General features: G+C 43.8%; 1 protein-coding gene across 3 annotated transcripts in view; it reads left to right on the forward strand.

Moving 5' to 3' along the window:
- LOC6588098 (homeobox protein homothorax) overlaps positions 1-17,284 on the forward strand; it is a 106,310-nt gene that overhangs the window by 24,188 nt on the left and 64,838 nt on the right. For 2 of the 3 annotated variants that reach the window (XM_026990737.1, XM_026990744.1), the window contains exon 6: positions 4,954-5,139. In XM_026990737.1, the coding sequence (XP_026846538.1) occupies positions 4,954-5,139 (186 nt within the window). Of the gene's footprint in view, positions 1-4,953; positions 5,140-7,243; positions 7,521-17,284 lie in introns of those variants that run through there. The other variant, XM_002012825.2, reaches the window with a different exon arrangement.

Genomic DNA, 17,284 nt, shown 5'->3' on the forward strand with positions numbered 1-17,284 from the left:
TTTGTGGCAACAAATATTTGACTGGCGGCACAGCGGCAGGTGTTTGTTGCAGTTGTTTGTCGCTGGTTACAGTTTCATGCGTAAGATAAAAGAAAACACAATTTCCCTTCCAATTTTTGGCTGCAACAATGGAATGCATTCAGTTTTCGGCTTCTCTTTTGTTGTTGATACATGAGGTGTGATGACTGCCTGCCCTACCCTACCCTAGCCGACTGTTCCTAGATGTTTCGGCCATGATAAGAGGGCCACATAAATTAGTCTCCCAACTAAAGTTTTCATTTCTCTTGGAGGAAGGGTGGGTTCGCGTTCTCCTACAACACCTACTTGATTATTAGACACTTTATAGTCTAAATGGAAAAATTACAGGTTGCCTAATTTGTTTTAATTTCAAATAATATGCAAGAGAGACTGGGACAGGCACTCGGGTGCGTGTCTCTCGTTCTGGACTGGCTTAATGGAAGTTGTTCCTCAAACGTGGTCGTAATTAATGCTGACCGATGCCCAACCCCACCCCGCCCCGCCCCGCCCCGCCCCAACCCACTACACCCTTACCGATGTGGCTGTGCCGAGAAAATTAATTAGGCAAATGCGCAACGAAGCGTGGAACGAGAACCTAAACCTAAACCCAAGTCGGACTCCAAGTCGAGGCTGCGTCGAGGCTGAGCCGCAGTTAAGCCCGGACCAGGGCAGAACAGGCCAAAAACCCGTCCGAAGAGGGCTCACTCTTCACTCTTTTTCAATTAAGTCTTAAGTAAGAAATTATGCAAAACATTCTACAAAAAAAGAACACAAAAGCTGAACCAAAACCAAACAAGACAAAACGCCCGAAGAATATAGAGTTGGGGGATTACGACTTCGACTCCGACTCCGACTCCGAATCGTATATCCGAGTCATTTGCTGAGGAATGCTGTGTCTTTGTGTGTCTCTCTATGGAGAGTGGGCCATGGGGCTAATGACAGACGAACGAAACGAAACAAATCAAAACGTGTACAGACAGTCGCAGAAGTCAATCAATCTGCAATTAGTCTGATGCTATGCGATGGACAATGTTAATTACCGCAGGCTGCTTTCTAAGCCAGGCCAAAACTAGATCAGTAAGACAGGTCACCAAGGAAAGTGAGTCCAACAGTTCATCAGTCAGTCAGTCAGTTGATCAGTCACTCTGTCTGTCTGTCTGTCTGTCATTCAGCCAGCTGCAATTTGTTGCAGGCAGCACCCTGTACAGCCACACGGGGACCCAGAAAGAGTCAAGATCTTTATCAACATCACAGCAGCGGCGGTGGCAGCAGAGCCGGAGAGTCCACGACAGGTTTTTGTTTTGTCATTTGTCACTCACACAGCTTGCGACACACACGAAACCAACAACAACAATTGCAACAACACTCACTCCAACTCCACAACAACTGCAACAATCAGCACAAAGAACTGTAGCAACTTGTACATATAGTAGTAAAAAACAACAAAAAAAAACACACACAACACACAACACATTCATTTATATGCAGCCAACAAAATGCAGCGGTCGATTTTTGGTGTATAAAATAAATATAAAAACAAAACAAAACAAAACACCAACAAAAAACAGACAAAAAAAACACCGAAATAAATGAAAAGAAATACAAAATATACTTAAATAAAATGTGCGGGCTGACTTGCAAAAAAAAAACAACAACAACAAAAAGCAACATCTATATATATGTATATATATATCTGTAGATCTGTACATTTTATATATATATCTGTATCTGTGCATATTTGTTGCCGCTGCCACAGCAACAACACCAGCAACAGCAACAGCAACAGAATCAGTTAAAAAGACGTTTCAAGACTTGTGTCTGTCAAAACTGGTTTGCCTCAGTCCCAGTCCCGGTCCCCAGCTTGGAGCTCGAGAGTTCCAGGCCCAGCTCTACGGCTCCCCAGATCCCCAGCACACGGACAATTCTCGTCACAGAGTCACATGCAAAAAAAAAAAAAAAAACAACGAAAAACACATCACACAGCAGAAAAAAATACAGCATTCAGGCAGGCAGGCATTGCAATTGACAAACAGACAGAGAGACGAACAGACAAACAGACAAACAGACTGATAGACAGAGAGACACTGAGAGAGACTGTCGAGACAACACGTTGGGTCAGTTGCACACGCTTCTCCGGCAGGGGGTAAGCAGCAGCAGCACCAGCAGCAGCAGCACCAGAGAATCGGCTGGGGTAATGCCGGCATGGGGGCAACTACAACAGCAACAACACCGATTTGGGGGCCTTGTTTTGATGGCTTGGCCAGATCGCTTTGGGATCGCTATACAACACAGAACCAGCACCAGCACCAGCAACAGCAACAGCCCCAGACCCAGCAGCAACAACGACATCGACAGCTGTATACTTTTGGTTTTGCCGATGATGATGATGATGATGCAAGCTGAGGGATACACAGCAGATTGGGGGAGATTTTTTGAAGATTTTGAATGATGGGATGCTAGGCAAAACCTGGCCAAAGTATGCACTCTGCGACCCAGAGAAGGATAACATTTCGAATGTTGTAGAAGAAGGCAGTCCAGAACAGATCCAATCCGTTCCGACCAGACTTCATCTCAATCCCCCGCTGTCAAACATTTATTTATTTCAAATTATTTTTAATTACATTTCATTTAAATGTCAGTGGCAAGAAGAAAGATCCGAGAGTCGAGAACTGAGAACTGAGACCTGGAACTTGTTAGACGGCGACTCGTGTGTGGGGAGGCTTGCGTGTGACTCTGAATCTGAATCTGAATCTGGTTGGGGGGAATACTTAATGCTATCTATGAGCGGAAATCGAGAATTACCACTGCGCAGATTGGAGCGATTTGCATTGCGATTAGATTGGATTCTGCACTTAGTAGTCGTCCGTCCGTCCGGCCAGAAGAGGCAGCTGCAAAGGGGGGAAGAACACAGCCGCTGTTGCTGTGAAAAGCTGTGCTTAACAGGATGTACAAACGAGTGGGGCATTTACCAGCAACGCCCTCTCTCTGCTGCTAGCCGTCTCCCTCTGGTTGCCTCTTGGGGGCCCACCCAATGTGCCACATCATGGGGGCCCCGCGAGTCATAAATATCGCAATGAGCCGTTCGAAAATGTCACATACAATGCTGACAAATTAATCAAAAGTTATCAGAGTCCCAGCATCGTCTCGGCCAGTCTCCAAAGGGCCCTTCTCCAACATATCAATTTAGTGTGTGCTCATGTTGCATGTGTGCACTGGCACTGGCACTGGCACTGGCAGCAGCAACATGTTGCCGGCGTGCTAATTGCAAGCTTTATGGATATTGTTATGGTCACTTTGACAGCTACACCACACAGCAAACACAATCATAAAACTTGGACTTGGACTGGGACTGGGACTGGGACACTGATACGACACTGTATGTTGCCTGCAACATGTTGTCGCTGCTGTGGCTGCTTATCAGCAACAGCGACAAATTTGACATTGTCCTGTCATAAACCAGTTGCAGGCCGTTGCTTTTTTATCGTCATCTTTTTTATTTTTTGGTGACAATAACATTGAAAGCAGCAGCCTGCAAACGAGTTTGACAACTTCGGGAATTGGCAATGGGCAACAAGTTAATAGTGGCAGCAGCCAGAGCCACAGAGCCACTGTTGCAGCTTTCGCAGGCCAAAAAAAAAAAAGCAACAAAAAAACAAAAGCGATCCACAAAAATGAAGAAAAGAAGCGGCAGCAACAGCAGCAAACAATTTGCATAAGCAACGCGCACTTTTTCGTAAATTAAATGCCTGGCCCCGGCCTAAATGGAGCACCCTGTTGTTGCTGCCGCTGCTGCCGCTGCTGTTGTTGTCTGCTGCCATTGCCCAGTGCAATTAATTTCTTTTTAGCCGTGGCGGCGGCTGCATTCCTCTCTTTGTTGCATATTTGCATATGTGCCTCGGCTGGCTCCCCCTCCGCCAACGCCGTTGCCTGCTGGCTGCCTGCTTGCCTGCCTGCCTGACTCACACTCACTTTGGGCCTTATCGCATTTGTTTTATCACACACACCGTGGCAGAGGCCTGCAACATCACAGCTACAGCCACAGCAACAACAGGGTTTTAAAAACGCATTTTGTTGGCCCTGGTCTCGGCCTGGTCTCGGCCTGGACTGACGCCAGTGATCTTCTCCCTGGACGGCTATCTCTGGCCGGCGAGTGCGTCTCCATGTTGCTAATGTGAATGTTGCACGTGCTGCCTCATGTTGCTGTTGCTGTTGGTGTTGCGCTGCTTGGATGCTTAAAAGTGTGCCCTGCGGCTAAGCCTGGCTGCCCCGGCACTTCCTTTTTGGCCAATGCATTATTTTGTTGCCGTTGCCTTTGCCTTTGCCGTTTCTTTTTCGGGTCCGAGAGCCTCTCTATGCATATTTATGCGGCCAGAACCAGAACCAGAACCAGAGTCTGAGTCTGAGTCAAGGGAGCCATGCTCTGAGCCAGGTTTAGGTTAGCTGTTGTCTACGGCCATTTTTGAGTGCCATCATCAACCATTTGCCTGGGGTCTGGGGTCTGGGGTCCGTGGTCTGTGTCTGGGGCAACGCATCAAAAGCAATTTGCATGCCATTTGCAAGGCGATGGAGGAAGCAGGTTTTGGCGATACAACACTGCAATGGCGCTAAGTGTGGCAGCTGTCTCTGTCTCTCTCTCTCTCTCTTTCGTTCTCTCTCTTTCTGTAAAGGTATTGCAATGTTTAAGCATAGTTTAAGATCTATTTATTCCACCACCTCCCCCTATATGATGTATATCTATAAATTTTCAGCGACACCCAAGCACACCCCACCTCCCACCTCCCACCCGAACCCCTACCCCCACTCCCAGCAATTATTAGATGATAAGTGACATTTTGGAGTACCCAAACTCATGCTCTCTCTCTCTCTCTCGTTTCTCTCTCTTCCTGTTCTCTCTTCTCTGTGCTCTGAAATGATCGCGGGAATGTCTCGTTGCAGGTACACGAACTGTGCGACAACTTCTGTCACCGCTATATATCGTGTTTAAAGGGTAAAATGCCAATAGATTTAGTGATCGACGAACGGGACACCACCAAACCACCAGAACTCGGTTCGGCAAATGGTGAGGGACGGAGTAACGCCGACTCCACATCGCACACCGATGGAGCTAGTACACCAGACGTTGTGAGTACCCCCTTCGCGGGAGCACATGGTCCTATATTGGCGAGCTACAATGCGGTGGTGCACCCATGTTCGTAGTACGATAACGACCTTCTTGCAAAAACGAAGCGGGTGCTCACAATGCCCTGGGATTAAATGAATCAATAATAATAATGATCAAGATCAATAAATCAATAAATCAATCGATCAATGACTAAAGCCACGTGTATCCAATGATACAAGCGATGGAGATGCCGTGCCACGCGAAGCTGATGCTGATGCTGATGTTGCTACCACTACCACCTGCATAAGGAAATTAAGTCACATTAATTCACCTGTTGCAGCCACAGCGGCAGCAGAACACCAGCGTGCAACAGCGACACGAAGCGAAGCATTAACTGAAATCAAATTAAAAGAAACCCAATAATAATCAGAATATTAATATTGATGAATTCAAATCCAAAAATTCAAAAGCAGAAGAAGTTGTACGTCAAGAACAAACACTCACACACACATTGTAAATTAGTCAAGAGCAAAAACAAAAGCAAAAGCAAAGCAAAAGCAAAAGCAAAGCGAATGCAAAAACAAAAAGAAAACTTACAAGAAACAACAACAAATATTATCCATAGAAGCGAAAGGGAGAGCAAAGGAACGCCTAGCGGAAGCAGCAGCCACAACAACAGCAGCAGCAACAGCGACAGGATGCCTGCCCAGCAGCAGCAGCCCAGCAGCAGCCAGACAGAGACCACGATAACACAGACTGCAAAGTACCGCAACAAGAACAAACAAGCGACAAGCGACAAACGAGCTTCCAAGCGGCTTCGGCCCTCCGACCACAAACCAAACGAACTGACCCGAACAACAACAACACCCAACCAACCGGACCGAATCGAATCGAATCGAACCGAGCTGCGCCGAACTGAACAGAACAGTTATACCGATTTACGATTGACGATTGATGCTGCAAATGCTACTACTGCTATGCTGAAGCTGTTACAGCCCCACTGCTACCGCTGGACTTCGTTTGCTCTCCTCTGTGTACAGTACAGGCCATAAATTTAAGTTCCGAAACAGCTGCGAATGCAAGGCCACACTAAAGAAAGTCAATACGACTGTGCTGTGCGCCCGCATGCCCAGCTGTGTCAGTCTATCTCACTCTCTCTCTCACAACACACACTGTCCATCTCAACCAAGCAGATTGTAAATGATATAGAGTAGAAACTACAAAAACAACAAACAAAAACTACAAGAACTAAAGCAACTGAGCAACAATAATTAGAGCAACAAACAATTTCGCTTAATTTGTAAAAAGTACCAACAACTAGAAAGAAAAGAAGAAAATACGAGTATGATATGAAAGAATGAGAAAGAAGAAACAAGTAAAACTAAAGAATGAGAACTAAATTACAAGAAAATGTTCCAGAACTTCGTTTTTGCAAGAGGCCCATATAGCTCGCCAATATATTATTAATTATTATTAACAAAACCCAACACTCACACACCATTAACCAACTATTTTTATTGTTTTCTTTACTTAACACACGAACCACAAGAAACAAAAATTGAAGTAATGAACCTATATTATCAGAAAGTTTACTAACCCCAAAACTAACCAATTTTTAACAATTTTACATATGCACATAACTCTATATAGAAACTATATATACATATATACATACATATATATATATATATACCCCCACATATGCATGTATGTATAAATATATATGTACTTATATATATTTATCTATATATGTATGTATGTATACAGATATGATATGATATACGAAACGAAAGCTGGCCCCGACTCTTCGACTCCGAGCTGCTTTGGGTACAGTCAGCCAGTGCGATCGATAGCTTCAGTTCGATGAATGTTATCGGTCTTTGAGTTTGTAAACTTGTAAATAATTGACACAGCCTCGTCCCCTCTCAAAGAACCACCAGAACAACAACAACAACAACAATGACACTGACATAGCCCACAACACACACAAACTGCAGACTCCAGAGTCCCTTTTGGTCCTATCCTATGATTTCTAAACTCTCTCTCTCTCTCTGTCTGTCCATCTATATGCATATATCTGTTGTATATATGTATCTGTGCCAATCATTTGGAACTTGATCACAGCCCAGCACCCAAGATTTTTCACCGCTGGAGGAGACCTATGCCAGCTATCGCATCAAGCACGAGGCGGACTTCTAGTCCCGACCTCAGATCCAAACCAAACCCTATGCCCCCATTCGAACCCCAAGACGTTCTCTATATATATATCTATATATAAAGAAAACTATATAATATAAAGATAAACTCTAGCCATGTAGTTTGTAACTAAAAATCAAGTCTAGGCTGCTGCTTAAAGATCCAGATCTAAAAAAAAAAAAACAAAACTTGGGATAAGAGAACAAACGCTAAGAGTATAGTAAATTCCTAGAAATTTCTATCCATATTTTCTATGCTTAGTTATTTAATTGTTTCAAATTATTCTTGTTTTGGGAATTTTTCACCTTAGCCAACGTGTATACGATTTTTCAAAATAATACGTCCTTTTTCCTTTGGTGTTTTACAACACTGAAGAGAACTTGCCAAAAAAAGAAGAAAAAAAAAAAACAAAAACAAATGAAAAGAAAAAATTATTTTCGTTGATCTTTTTTGTTCAACTCTCATCATGCAACGCATATACGTAAAAAGAGATACCAGAAAAGAAACCCCAACCTGAGTTCAAATGCAAAGTATACGAATAAAACATTATTGTTTATTACCAGAAAACAAAAAAACAAAAAACAAAAACCAACTTAAAGTTAATTTAATTAATTGAGGATTGCAACGCACCTATACGAACGACATTTTAAATGAGCCAAGGAAGCGTGCGAGACACTTTCGAGAACAATTGATATACGTAAATCAAACACACTACGACAGCAACAGCAACAAACTAAACAAACTTTAAGCATTTACTAAAGCAAAACAAAACAAAACAAAACAAAAAAATGAAGAAAACTACGCGATACTATTATTATTATATAAATGTAATGAAAAGAGGAGAGCTAAATGTAATTTAATGAATTGAATTAGTGGACACGGAAGCCAGAGCGGCAGCTTTTGGTGCTCAGCGGAGATACTTAGAGACCCCTTGCTCTCGCTCTCGCTCCATCCCCCCGCCCCCCGCCCCCCATTGTATACTATAGCGTACGTTATATAGTTCTTAGTCAGACCTCTGAGCCCCTGAACCCCTGGACCCCAGATACCCCTCAACTTAGGAGTTGTATGCTAAGCAAAACTAAACTTGCAAACTGGAAAAATTTAAAGGAAACTCAATCCAAACTCAATCTAGAAAAGGGAAAACCTTAGCAGCTATGCTTCTTCTAGCTACCAAAACCAACCAAACACTTTCTTCTGCTAATTTCTACTACTATTTTGAGTTCTAGACTACTAAACCAACAAAAAACCACAAAAATGTACTTAAATCGGGCTGCCTCTCAGTAGAGAGCAGCCCCTCAGCTATATGGGCAGTCATTTGTATACTTAGACTATAGTCGAGCCGATTCCCAGCGGTTTATTATAGCCAACTAACTAAACCACAAAAATATAAAAACAAACAAACAAAAACAAAAAAAAAACCAACAACGTGTAAAGCTTTTGTACTATTTTTTCAAAACTACAAAGAAAATGTTCTTGCAAAGGTTAGAAATTTGCAGAAATACAAAAAAAAAAATATAAATAAATAAAAATAGTTGTTGTACTTTGTCTCAAACCCCAAAAACCTAAAACCCTAAACAAAAATTTGTATGTAAGAAAAATTAAATTTAACTTAAAAATTGCTGTAATTATGTAATCATTTCTGTTAGCATAATTCGCTGCTTTTTAGTTAAAAATAAAAACAAACAACAAAAAATTGTTGTAAAAACTGATATCATTTTTTTTGTGTGAGCTTTTTACATATTCGTTGAATTCATTTGATTATTAATTTTGTATTAAATGTTTTGCTACCAAAAAAAAAAGAACATACACAAACACACAAAAAACAAAGCAAAATTATGTTGCATTGTAAAAATAAATTTAAAATACAAACAAAAAATACTGAAACTGAAATACGTAATTGCTTTAGGTGATATTTTATAAAAATATAACAAAAGTAAAAATAATAGCATAAACAAAAATAAACTTAAACGAAAAAAAGATGATGCAAAAAATATACGTAAATATGTTTTAAAAATCGATGGAAAGGCGCTTTTTTTGCTTTTTGCTATTTTTAAAATATATACAACAAATTAAATACGAAAAGTACATATTAAACTTATTTGAGCATACATTTTTTTCATAATTATTATTGTTTTTACAAACAAGAAATTTTATTTAGTTTTTAGCAAAATTGTAAAATGAGAGTAAATGTTATAAAGGAGATGAAATGAGAAATGAAATGGAGAGGAAAAACGCAATCAAAAATTAAGAAAGAAAGAAACTAAAACTAAAACTAAAACATAAATCCAACAAAAACAACCAGCAACTTCTATACGATATACGAATACATTTTAATGTAATATTTTTAATTATTTATATGTATACTAATAATATAATTAAAACAAGGAAAACAAAAACAAAAACAAACAGAAGAATTAAGAAAAACAAAACAAAAAGTACAGAGTAAAGTTTAAAGAGTTAGCCAATAATTATATGAAACAAACGAAGAAACAGAAAAAAACAAAAAAAACCAAAATATATTTGAAAAGTATAAAACAAAACAACATCGATTTTTTTCTGACTACACTAGTACTTAAGTCGCGGCGAAGGAGAACCCATGGAGAACCAAACTGAAGATCACCGTCCAAGTAATGGAAGACCATCGTCAAAGGAAACTCTGGAGAGCTTTACCCCCGAAGGATAACAATAAACCAGCTGGATATCGCATTAGGGACCTTTTCTAGATTTCAGTTAGCTTTCCTCCTCATCCATCCTCAAAGGAATCTCTGCATCCAAGAACCGATCACACGAATCCCTCTAGACCTACAATAATCTATCTTTTAGGGACTTTTCTTTATTTCAGCCGCGTTCTCGTACGTTCCAACCCGTTCCTGGTTTTCCTAAGCAACTGATCCCATTCTCTTTAAGTTTTCATGGAAATCAAAACGATTTCTGGAATAATTTCGGGAGAGTTACGATTATTTGCATAGGTTGAACCTGGAACTAGAACCAGAATCTTTATATTACTCTAGTGTTCAAAATCAATGTGAAAATTGGAAAATTTGTATGTGACTTTCAACGCAGGCAAAGGGAAGACATAGGCAAAGGTTGGACCAGTAACTGGACACAGTTCTGGCTTCTGTTCTGCTATCAGCTGGTGTAAATTGAGAGAGACTCGGCTCATATTACCCTAGTCATAAGAGCGGGCGGCACGTGTAAGCCGCTTAGGACGCTGAGGGAGCGCCTCCTCTCGAGTGTCATCAGCGCAAGGATCACAGGACATAAGTGCGCCAGATCCCCTATAGTTCTCCCAGTCTGTCTGTTGAAATTCGAGCAGTAAACCCGATCGGTCTGGACAGCTGCCGGAGAGGGACGTGTGTAAAACACCTTAAATGACTCTTTTTTTTCCCATTTTTGGTTGGGTTTTGTTTTTCCCTCTGTTGGCCGTCTCCGTCTTCGGGCTGGGGATTGCCGTGTGTGCGTGTTAGATGATTTCGTTCGGTTAATGGTAGCTACATGTAATTTGGCATTTTGCGTGATTGCCTGGGGCGTGTTTCTGGGCTCTTCAAAGTCAGTCGAATTCGAGAGGGCATTTTCCACTCGACTCCACTCCACTCCACTCCACTCTCAAGACCCAAGAAGAAAATGCTCTTTCGTGCTGGATGAATTTTGTATTAATTTCTTGAGCAACGCCCCGGCCAGCTCACACAATCTGACACACAATTTTCCAGCCAGCAGAGGAAGAAACCTATAATTTTATAGGCATTAAGTCAATCCACTCCCTTTCTCCCATTCCCACTCGCCACTCGCCGTGAACTGGTTTTATTTTTGTATTTTTTTGTCTGAAATCGAAGACAACAAACCCAAACCAAACGAAAGCCGTAAGCCGTAAGATACAAAGTATAAAAAAGGATCCAAGTCTTTGGTTTTTGGCTTTGGCTTTGGCCTCGGCTCATTAGCCGCACTCTCACCTCAAGACTTTGGACTCACGGCTCCCGGGATCGGGATCGGGATCGGGCCCATCGAAATACGAGTTAGCCAAAGGATTTCTTTCTTTCTTATAATTTACTTTTATATTTTGTTGTTTTTGCGGCTTTCGGCGTCGTCATACTGTCTGCGTTTTGTGGCACAAACGAAACCGCAGCGCAGCGCAGACCTGTCCAGTTCTGTCCCGAAATTTGTGCATTCATTTGTGAAACAAAGACGGCCCAACTCCAGCTCCAAGTCCAAGGCTACAATTAATAAAGCAACAGTCCACGAAAGCCCTACAAATGCCCGCTTCCCAAAGCCCCAAAAAAACCGAAATGTGAAGGCTGGCCTTTAAGTAACGAAGCCCTGAATACCCTAGACGATTAAAGAGTATTTGATTATATTAATGATTTATTTCTGCAAAAGCAATGGAGGAGTGGGTTGTTTCTGGGTGTTACTTATTTTGGACTATGCCAACTCCTTTGTCCAACATATACCCCCACTATAGAGAAAAGGGTACCAACCCAACCAAAGAAAAACCCCAAAGTCGAGCGTTTGTCCCCTGTTCAGTGGATCGTGCGTGCCTGACGAGCTGCTCCTGTGATCTGGCGATCTTTTGTTATTATGTATGAAGTGTCGCGTTGGCAGGAATTTCTGTGCAGCCAACAAAAGCTGCCAGCAGACGCTCCGCAGACACTGGCTGCCCGAGAGCGGGGGGGCAGGCGGGTTGACCGCAAAAATGTCATCACTGCTAATGTTTCAATGCAGTTGCCACAAGATTTCGTCTGCGGCTGAGGTTGAGACTGGGGCTGATCTGATGTTCTCGTGTGTTTCTTGTTTTTTTTGTTAGCAATTTTTTGATCAGAATTTGGTTTCGTCGAGGGAATTGCACGGGGCTGTCAGATCGCGGCTCGACTCGACTCGACTCGACTCGAGAGCGTTGAATGCGATACCTCTGGGGGCAGGCAGGCATTCTGGTGGCTGGTGGCGTGAAAAGACATGCCAAACTGACGGGTTCCCAATTCATTGAAGAAGAGGTTCTGTCACTGAAGAGATCCTCAACAAACAAAAAAAGAAAACTCTGTTCACAAAGTTAATTTCTAGTCATAAGAATTATATTGATTGTTGAATTTTAACTCTTTTACCCAGTTCCAGTTCCAGGAAATCGTGAACGGCGAAAAAACTTTTGAAATCTTAATGAAATTTTGCTGCTTAGCCCCCAGTCGACAGTCCCCAGTCCCTAGTCAAGTGTTGCCTTCAAAGGAGGGCAGCCGACAGGGCCAATACTCTACCTGATTGTGTCAACCCTTTTTTTTTTTGTCTGTGGTCGGTGGCTTCTCTGCGTGTGTGTGCTGGTTGAGGGAGTATCGACCAAAAAGTATCAATTCAATGGAAATTTATGCCGTAAAAATGCCACAAAACAAGCCACCAAAAAGCCAAAAGCGTCTTTGTCTTGGCCCAAGCATTTTTTCCAATGAAACATATACGCGCAATGATTTGGTTTCTTTTTTATATTTTTTTGTTAATTTTTTTCGAAATATTTGCACTCCTCCGTCCCGTTTCGATCCGTTCCCTATCTCTCGGCCACTCAACTAAGCTGCAAATCGGTTTAAGAGCTTAACAGAAACGAGGGAAATTATACAAAGTCCGTTGGTCGTTTTACTTTTGTGTCATTAGGCAAATGCAGGCGAGGAACCAGAGCTTAACCGAAGGTGTCCCCTCCATCTCCATCTCTCTGGTTGCTCGCTGCTCGCTGTGGGAACACCTGAGGGAAGCCCTATGTGGGGCCCAGCGAGTGCTCGAACAATTACCATTAATTACCCGGAGGAGCCAGTCGCTGCACTTGGCACCGCAAAGGCCATTGAAGTCCGCTCGGATATCAAAAGGAAAAGCCAACAGGACAATTTACGCTTGTTTTAAACTCGATTAGTCAGCATTTGATCCTATCTACTCATCCCCTTCGATCTGCCCAGGCCCAACCGTTGACCATTGACCATTGACCATTGAGCTTGTTGAGTGCTTTTCAATTATCATCACGCGACTGACCACAGAAGTAAAAGGGCTACGGTGCCCCTTCGTTCTGCTCTTTGGCCTGGCAGAGAGTGGGGGCCGGCCCTTAAGTCCGCTTAGCCTCTATTGACCACTTGTAAATTGTAACTGAATCCAGCCTAAAGGAACCAAAACTATTGCCCGTACCGAAAAGGGGGCGGCTCAGATATCAAAAACGGCAGCCACTAATTGAATTGGCTTTAATCTTTGCTCGAGTGCAGCCGCGCTTAACCCTTCCGTTCTGCCACTTCTTTAATATTTAATGCAATACTTTTTTTTGATTGATATCTGGCTTTAGTTTTCTTTGTTTTTGTTGGCTAATTTGTCGTTGGCTCTGGCTACATCTCGCCCACATCTTGGCCCAGCAGCATACCATAAATCACTTGCACTTAAATCCGCTGCTGGCGACGTCTCAGCCCCAATCTCTGTCTGTCTGTCTGACTGTTTGCCTTGGCCATTAGGGCCAGTTTTGGTCCTTTTTGAGGGCTTTTGGGGGGTGGCTGGCATTTCTATTGGCCCGGAAGCTGTGCGGCCAGCATCTACAAAATACTCCCAGCCCAGATATCGCATTGTTTGGGGGGCTTTCTGGCAGTTTTTATTGCCTTTTTGTGCTTTATTTCCTGCGCACTATTTTTGGGCCTAAGAACTTTTCACTCCACGGTCTCTACGGGAGGATGTGGAGGTGGGGGGGCTTTATGCCTGAATGGCGCGCCGAGCATTAGATAATGGTGTTCCTGCTTATTGCTTACATTGGATTTTTCCGTTTCTTTTCTTCTTCTGGTCGCCGCGTCTTTGGGGGATTTTCTATAATTTGCAGGCAGCTTAGCAAAAGATTCCCCAATAGAAAACGAAAAACTACGGCCCCCAGAAACCAGCAGAAATAATTTATTGCATATTTAATAGCGCACGTGCCATCCTTGGAGCCTCGGACCACTAAATATTTTTCAATAATTTCCGCCAGAGATACAGAACTTTGCTTTCGGGAAGTCTAATTATCTGAAAAGTTTGAAGACATCTGCGGGAGTTGCCAGAGTGCAGCTCGGAGTGGAATTTCTATTAAACAAATTCCGCATAAATCTCTAAGCTACTTTTACTCGCGGGGCGGCAGGCACTCAGCTCTGAGAACACTCTCTCTGTCCGCTTCTCAGAGCTCGTTCTCCGTTCCCCCGTTCTCTGAGAGCTCTTAGTGTCTCCGTTTGCTTGGCTGCTTATCCGGCGAGCCAATTCCCATTTGGGCCACATATGCCCGGCATTATGGGGCATAAATAAGAATGCTTGCCACGCTGCCGTTGCCGGTTGCCTGCTGCCTGCTAATAAATGAAATATGATGCCAATGCCGATGCCGATGCCTGGGTCCACGTCCACCCTCTCGCATTGTCGTAGCTCCTGTTTATTGGCCCGGCCTCAACATTTCAATATCTCCCTCATTCCTCACTCCTCATTCTTCACTCCTCAGGAACTCAGGGAGGCTTCCGCACGGCGACACAATTTCTATATTTTGGCAAATTATTTTTTGCTGTTTGGTATTGGATTTCCCCTTGTGGATAAGAGCAGTGCGCCCTCAATCCCCCCAAGCTTTCGCTGGCTGTATGCGCGGTGCGAAAACAAAATTGACGTCAATTACGCAATGCACACCGTCGGCAGGACCAGCCAGACACCAGTCTCTCTCTCTCTCTCTCTCTCTCTCTCTCTCTCTGCCTCCTTGGCAGGTCTCTTCTGCCTCTTGGCATGCCTTTGCTTCGGGTCTAATCCGCTTCGGGGATTTGGGGAATTCTCGGGCAGAGCACCACCAGAGCGGCATAGCATACTTTTCCGGGAGGAGGATTTCCATAAGCAGCAACGCCACGCAACACTTTGCGTCAGATGCTCTCGAGTTGCTGCCACCACCTCCTCCTCCTCCTCCTCTTGCTGGTTTCGCACCCTCTTGTGGCTGCTCTTTTGCTGCTGCTGCTGTTGCTGTTGCTGTTTGGCGGGCGCTAATTAACGCATTAAATCATATTAATGTCGCCAAATGTTTCAAAGTCAGCCTGGCCACCCACCCCCCAATGGCGGCTTATTGCCGCGCCTCGGAGGGTTTTTCGTGGCTCTGGCCTCCTGTCAATAAGCCGGCATAAATGGCCGCAAACGCAATGGATGTTTTCTTCTTCAGAGGCTGAAGATTTCCCCCCTTAAAGCCAATCTGGGATGTGGCTTAAAGTTCTACCACCAACAGTTGGTGGAACATCTGCGATTGCACTAGCTCCTGCAACGGATATTGCAGCTGTGGCTGCCACTTCTCTGGCTGATGCAGAAAAATCACAAATTAATTAAAGAGTCTCTCGCGCTGGATCGCTGCCTGGGTCTGCCTCCTTTGGGCTGTTGAGCGGCCAATAAAACTTATATAATAATTGTTCATAAAATGTACAATATTATGTGTTTTCAAATGAGGTTTGGCTGGCCGCACTCACAGGCTCATGTTGCATGTTGCTTGTTGCATGCAACGCTCATCACACAGCACAACACAAGGCAAGACAAGCGAAGCCAAGACGAGACGAGACGAGACGAGACGAAAGTCGACTCGAAGCAAAGAGAGGCGATGGGATGCGGCCATGCCGTGTTGTCAACTATTTCTTCGGTTCATAAAAATTGTTATTAATTGGCACTTAAATGCTCAAACGCAAAAGTTGAGAGACGACGACGACGACAACGACAACGAACGTTGATGTTGATGCTGTGTGTCTGTGTGTCTCTGCCTCATGCCTCATGCCTCTTGTTGTTGCTGCTGCTGTTGCTGTTTGCCGGAGAGCGTGTTGTGAAATTTAAGCTTTTTAGCAGTTGTTGCTGTTGCTGTTGCTGTTTGCCGTTCGTTGCATGTTAACCTTTGGCTCGCTTGTAATGAATGCAACCGAACCGAGCCGCAGAGGACAGACCCAGACCCAGTCCCAGTCCCAGTCGCAGTCCCAGTGCCACAGCCAGAGCCATGGAGAACGAACGAACGATCGAAGGAAGGAGGATGGCAGGCAGGCAGCAGCTGGAGACTTACTTAAAGCTTTCCATATAAATTTCCTGACTTCATGTGGCACTTGTTTAAAGTCCATTTTGTGCACTGCGTGAGTGTTTATTGAATGTTGCGTGAAAGTTAAGGAAGGAGAGAGAGAGAGCCTCCGAAAGAAAGTCTGGGAGGGAGGCCAGAACTGGCCAATTTTGCTGTCTCTTCTCGGACATTAAGAAATATTAATAAAATGCCATAAAATGGCAATAAAACACAGCTTCATACATATGAAATCAGCGGAGAACAGAGCCAAAAGCTTATTAACTACCCGCCCACACCCCCCTGCCCACCAACGAATGAGCTGAATGCGAAGTGCAATTTCAAGAGCCAGAGCAATGTTAATTAAAATTATACAACAACAAAATGTGCAAAAGAACACCTTGAAAATATAATTTTTGTTATTTTGCGCGCCACACAGCGGCTGCCCAAGCGGCTCCCCACCTAGCCCCACACCCCAATCGACGCTGGGATGCTGCCCCGTTGCCATTTTTGGCCGACCGACCGCTGTGAGCGAGTCACAGGCCCACAGCCACAGACGAGCGACGGGTCTGACTGAATGTCCGACTCGCTGACCGACTCTACAGCTCGATTCCGTTTCGTTGCCAATTGCCAGCTCTACAAGATCTGGCCGACTCGAGTGTAAATGATATATGTGGGCAGGCGGTACAGGGGCCGGGTCTTGTCTGTCATTTCGGAGCCACACAAAGCTCCCAGCACCAGCTCCAGCCCGGGACCAGGCTGAGGTCCAGGGCCCCGGACATCGCCGAGTGCAAATGACTTATAAGAATTTAATATTTAACAACACAAATCAATTCAAAAATCATCAGAGACGGGACGCAGATGGAGGCGGAGGCAGATATGAAAAAAAAAGAAACTCATTTGTTGCAGGTCGCTCGCTGTTGATTCCGATTCTGAGGTTGGGTTCTGTTCGGTTTGGGTTT

The sequence above is a fragment of the Drosophila persimilis genome, unplaced genomic scaffold (genome assembly GCF_003286085.1).
Source record: "Drosophila persimilis strain 14011-0111.01,24,50 unplaced genomic scaffold, DperRS2 tig00000000-arrow-pilon, whole genome shotgun sequence".
Classification (NCBI taxonomy): Eukaryota; Metazoa; Arthropoda; class Insecta; order Diptera; family Drosophilidae; genus Drosophila; species Drosophila persimilis.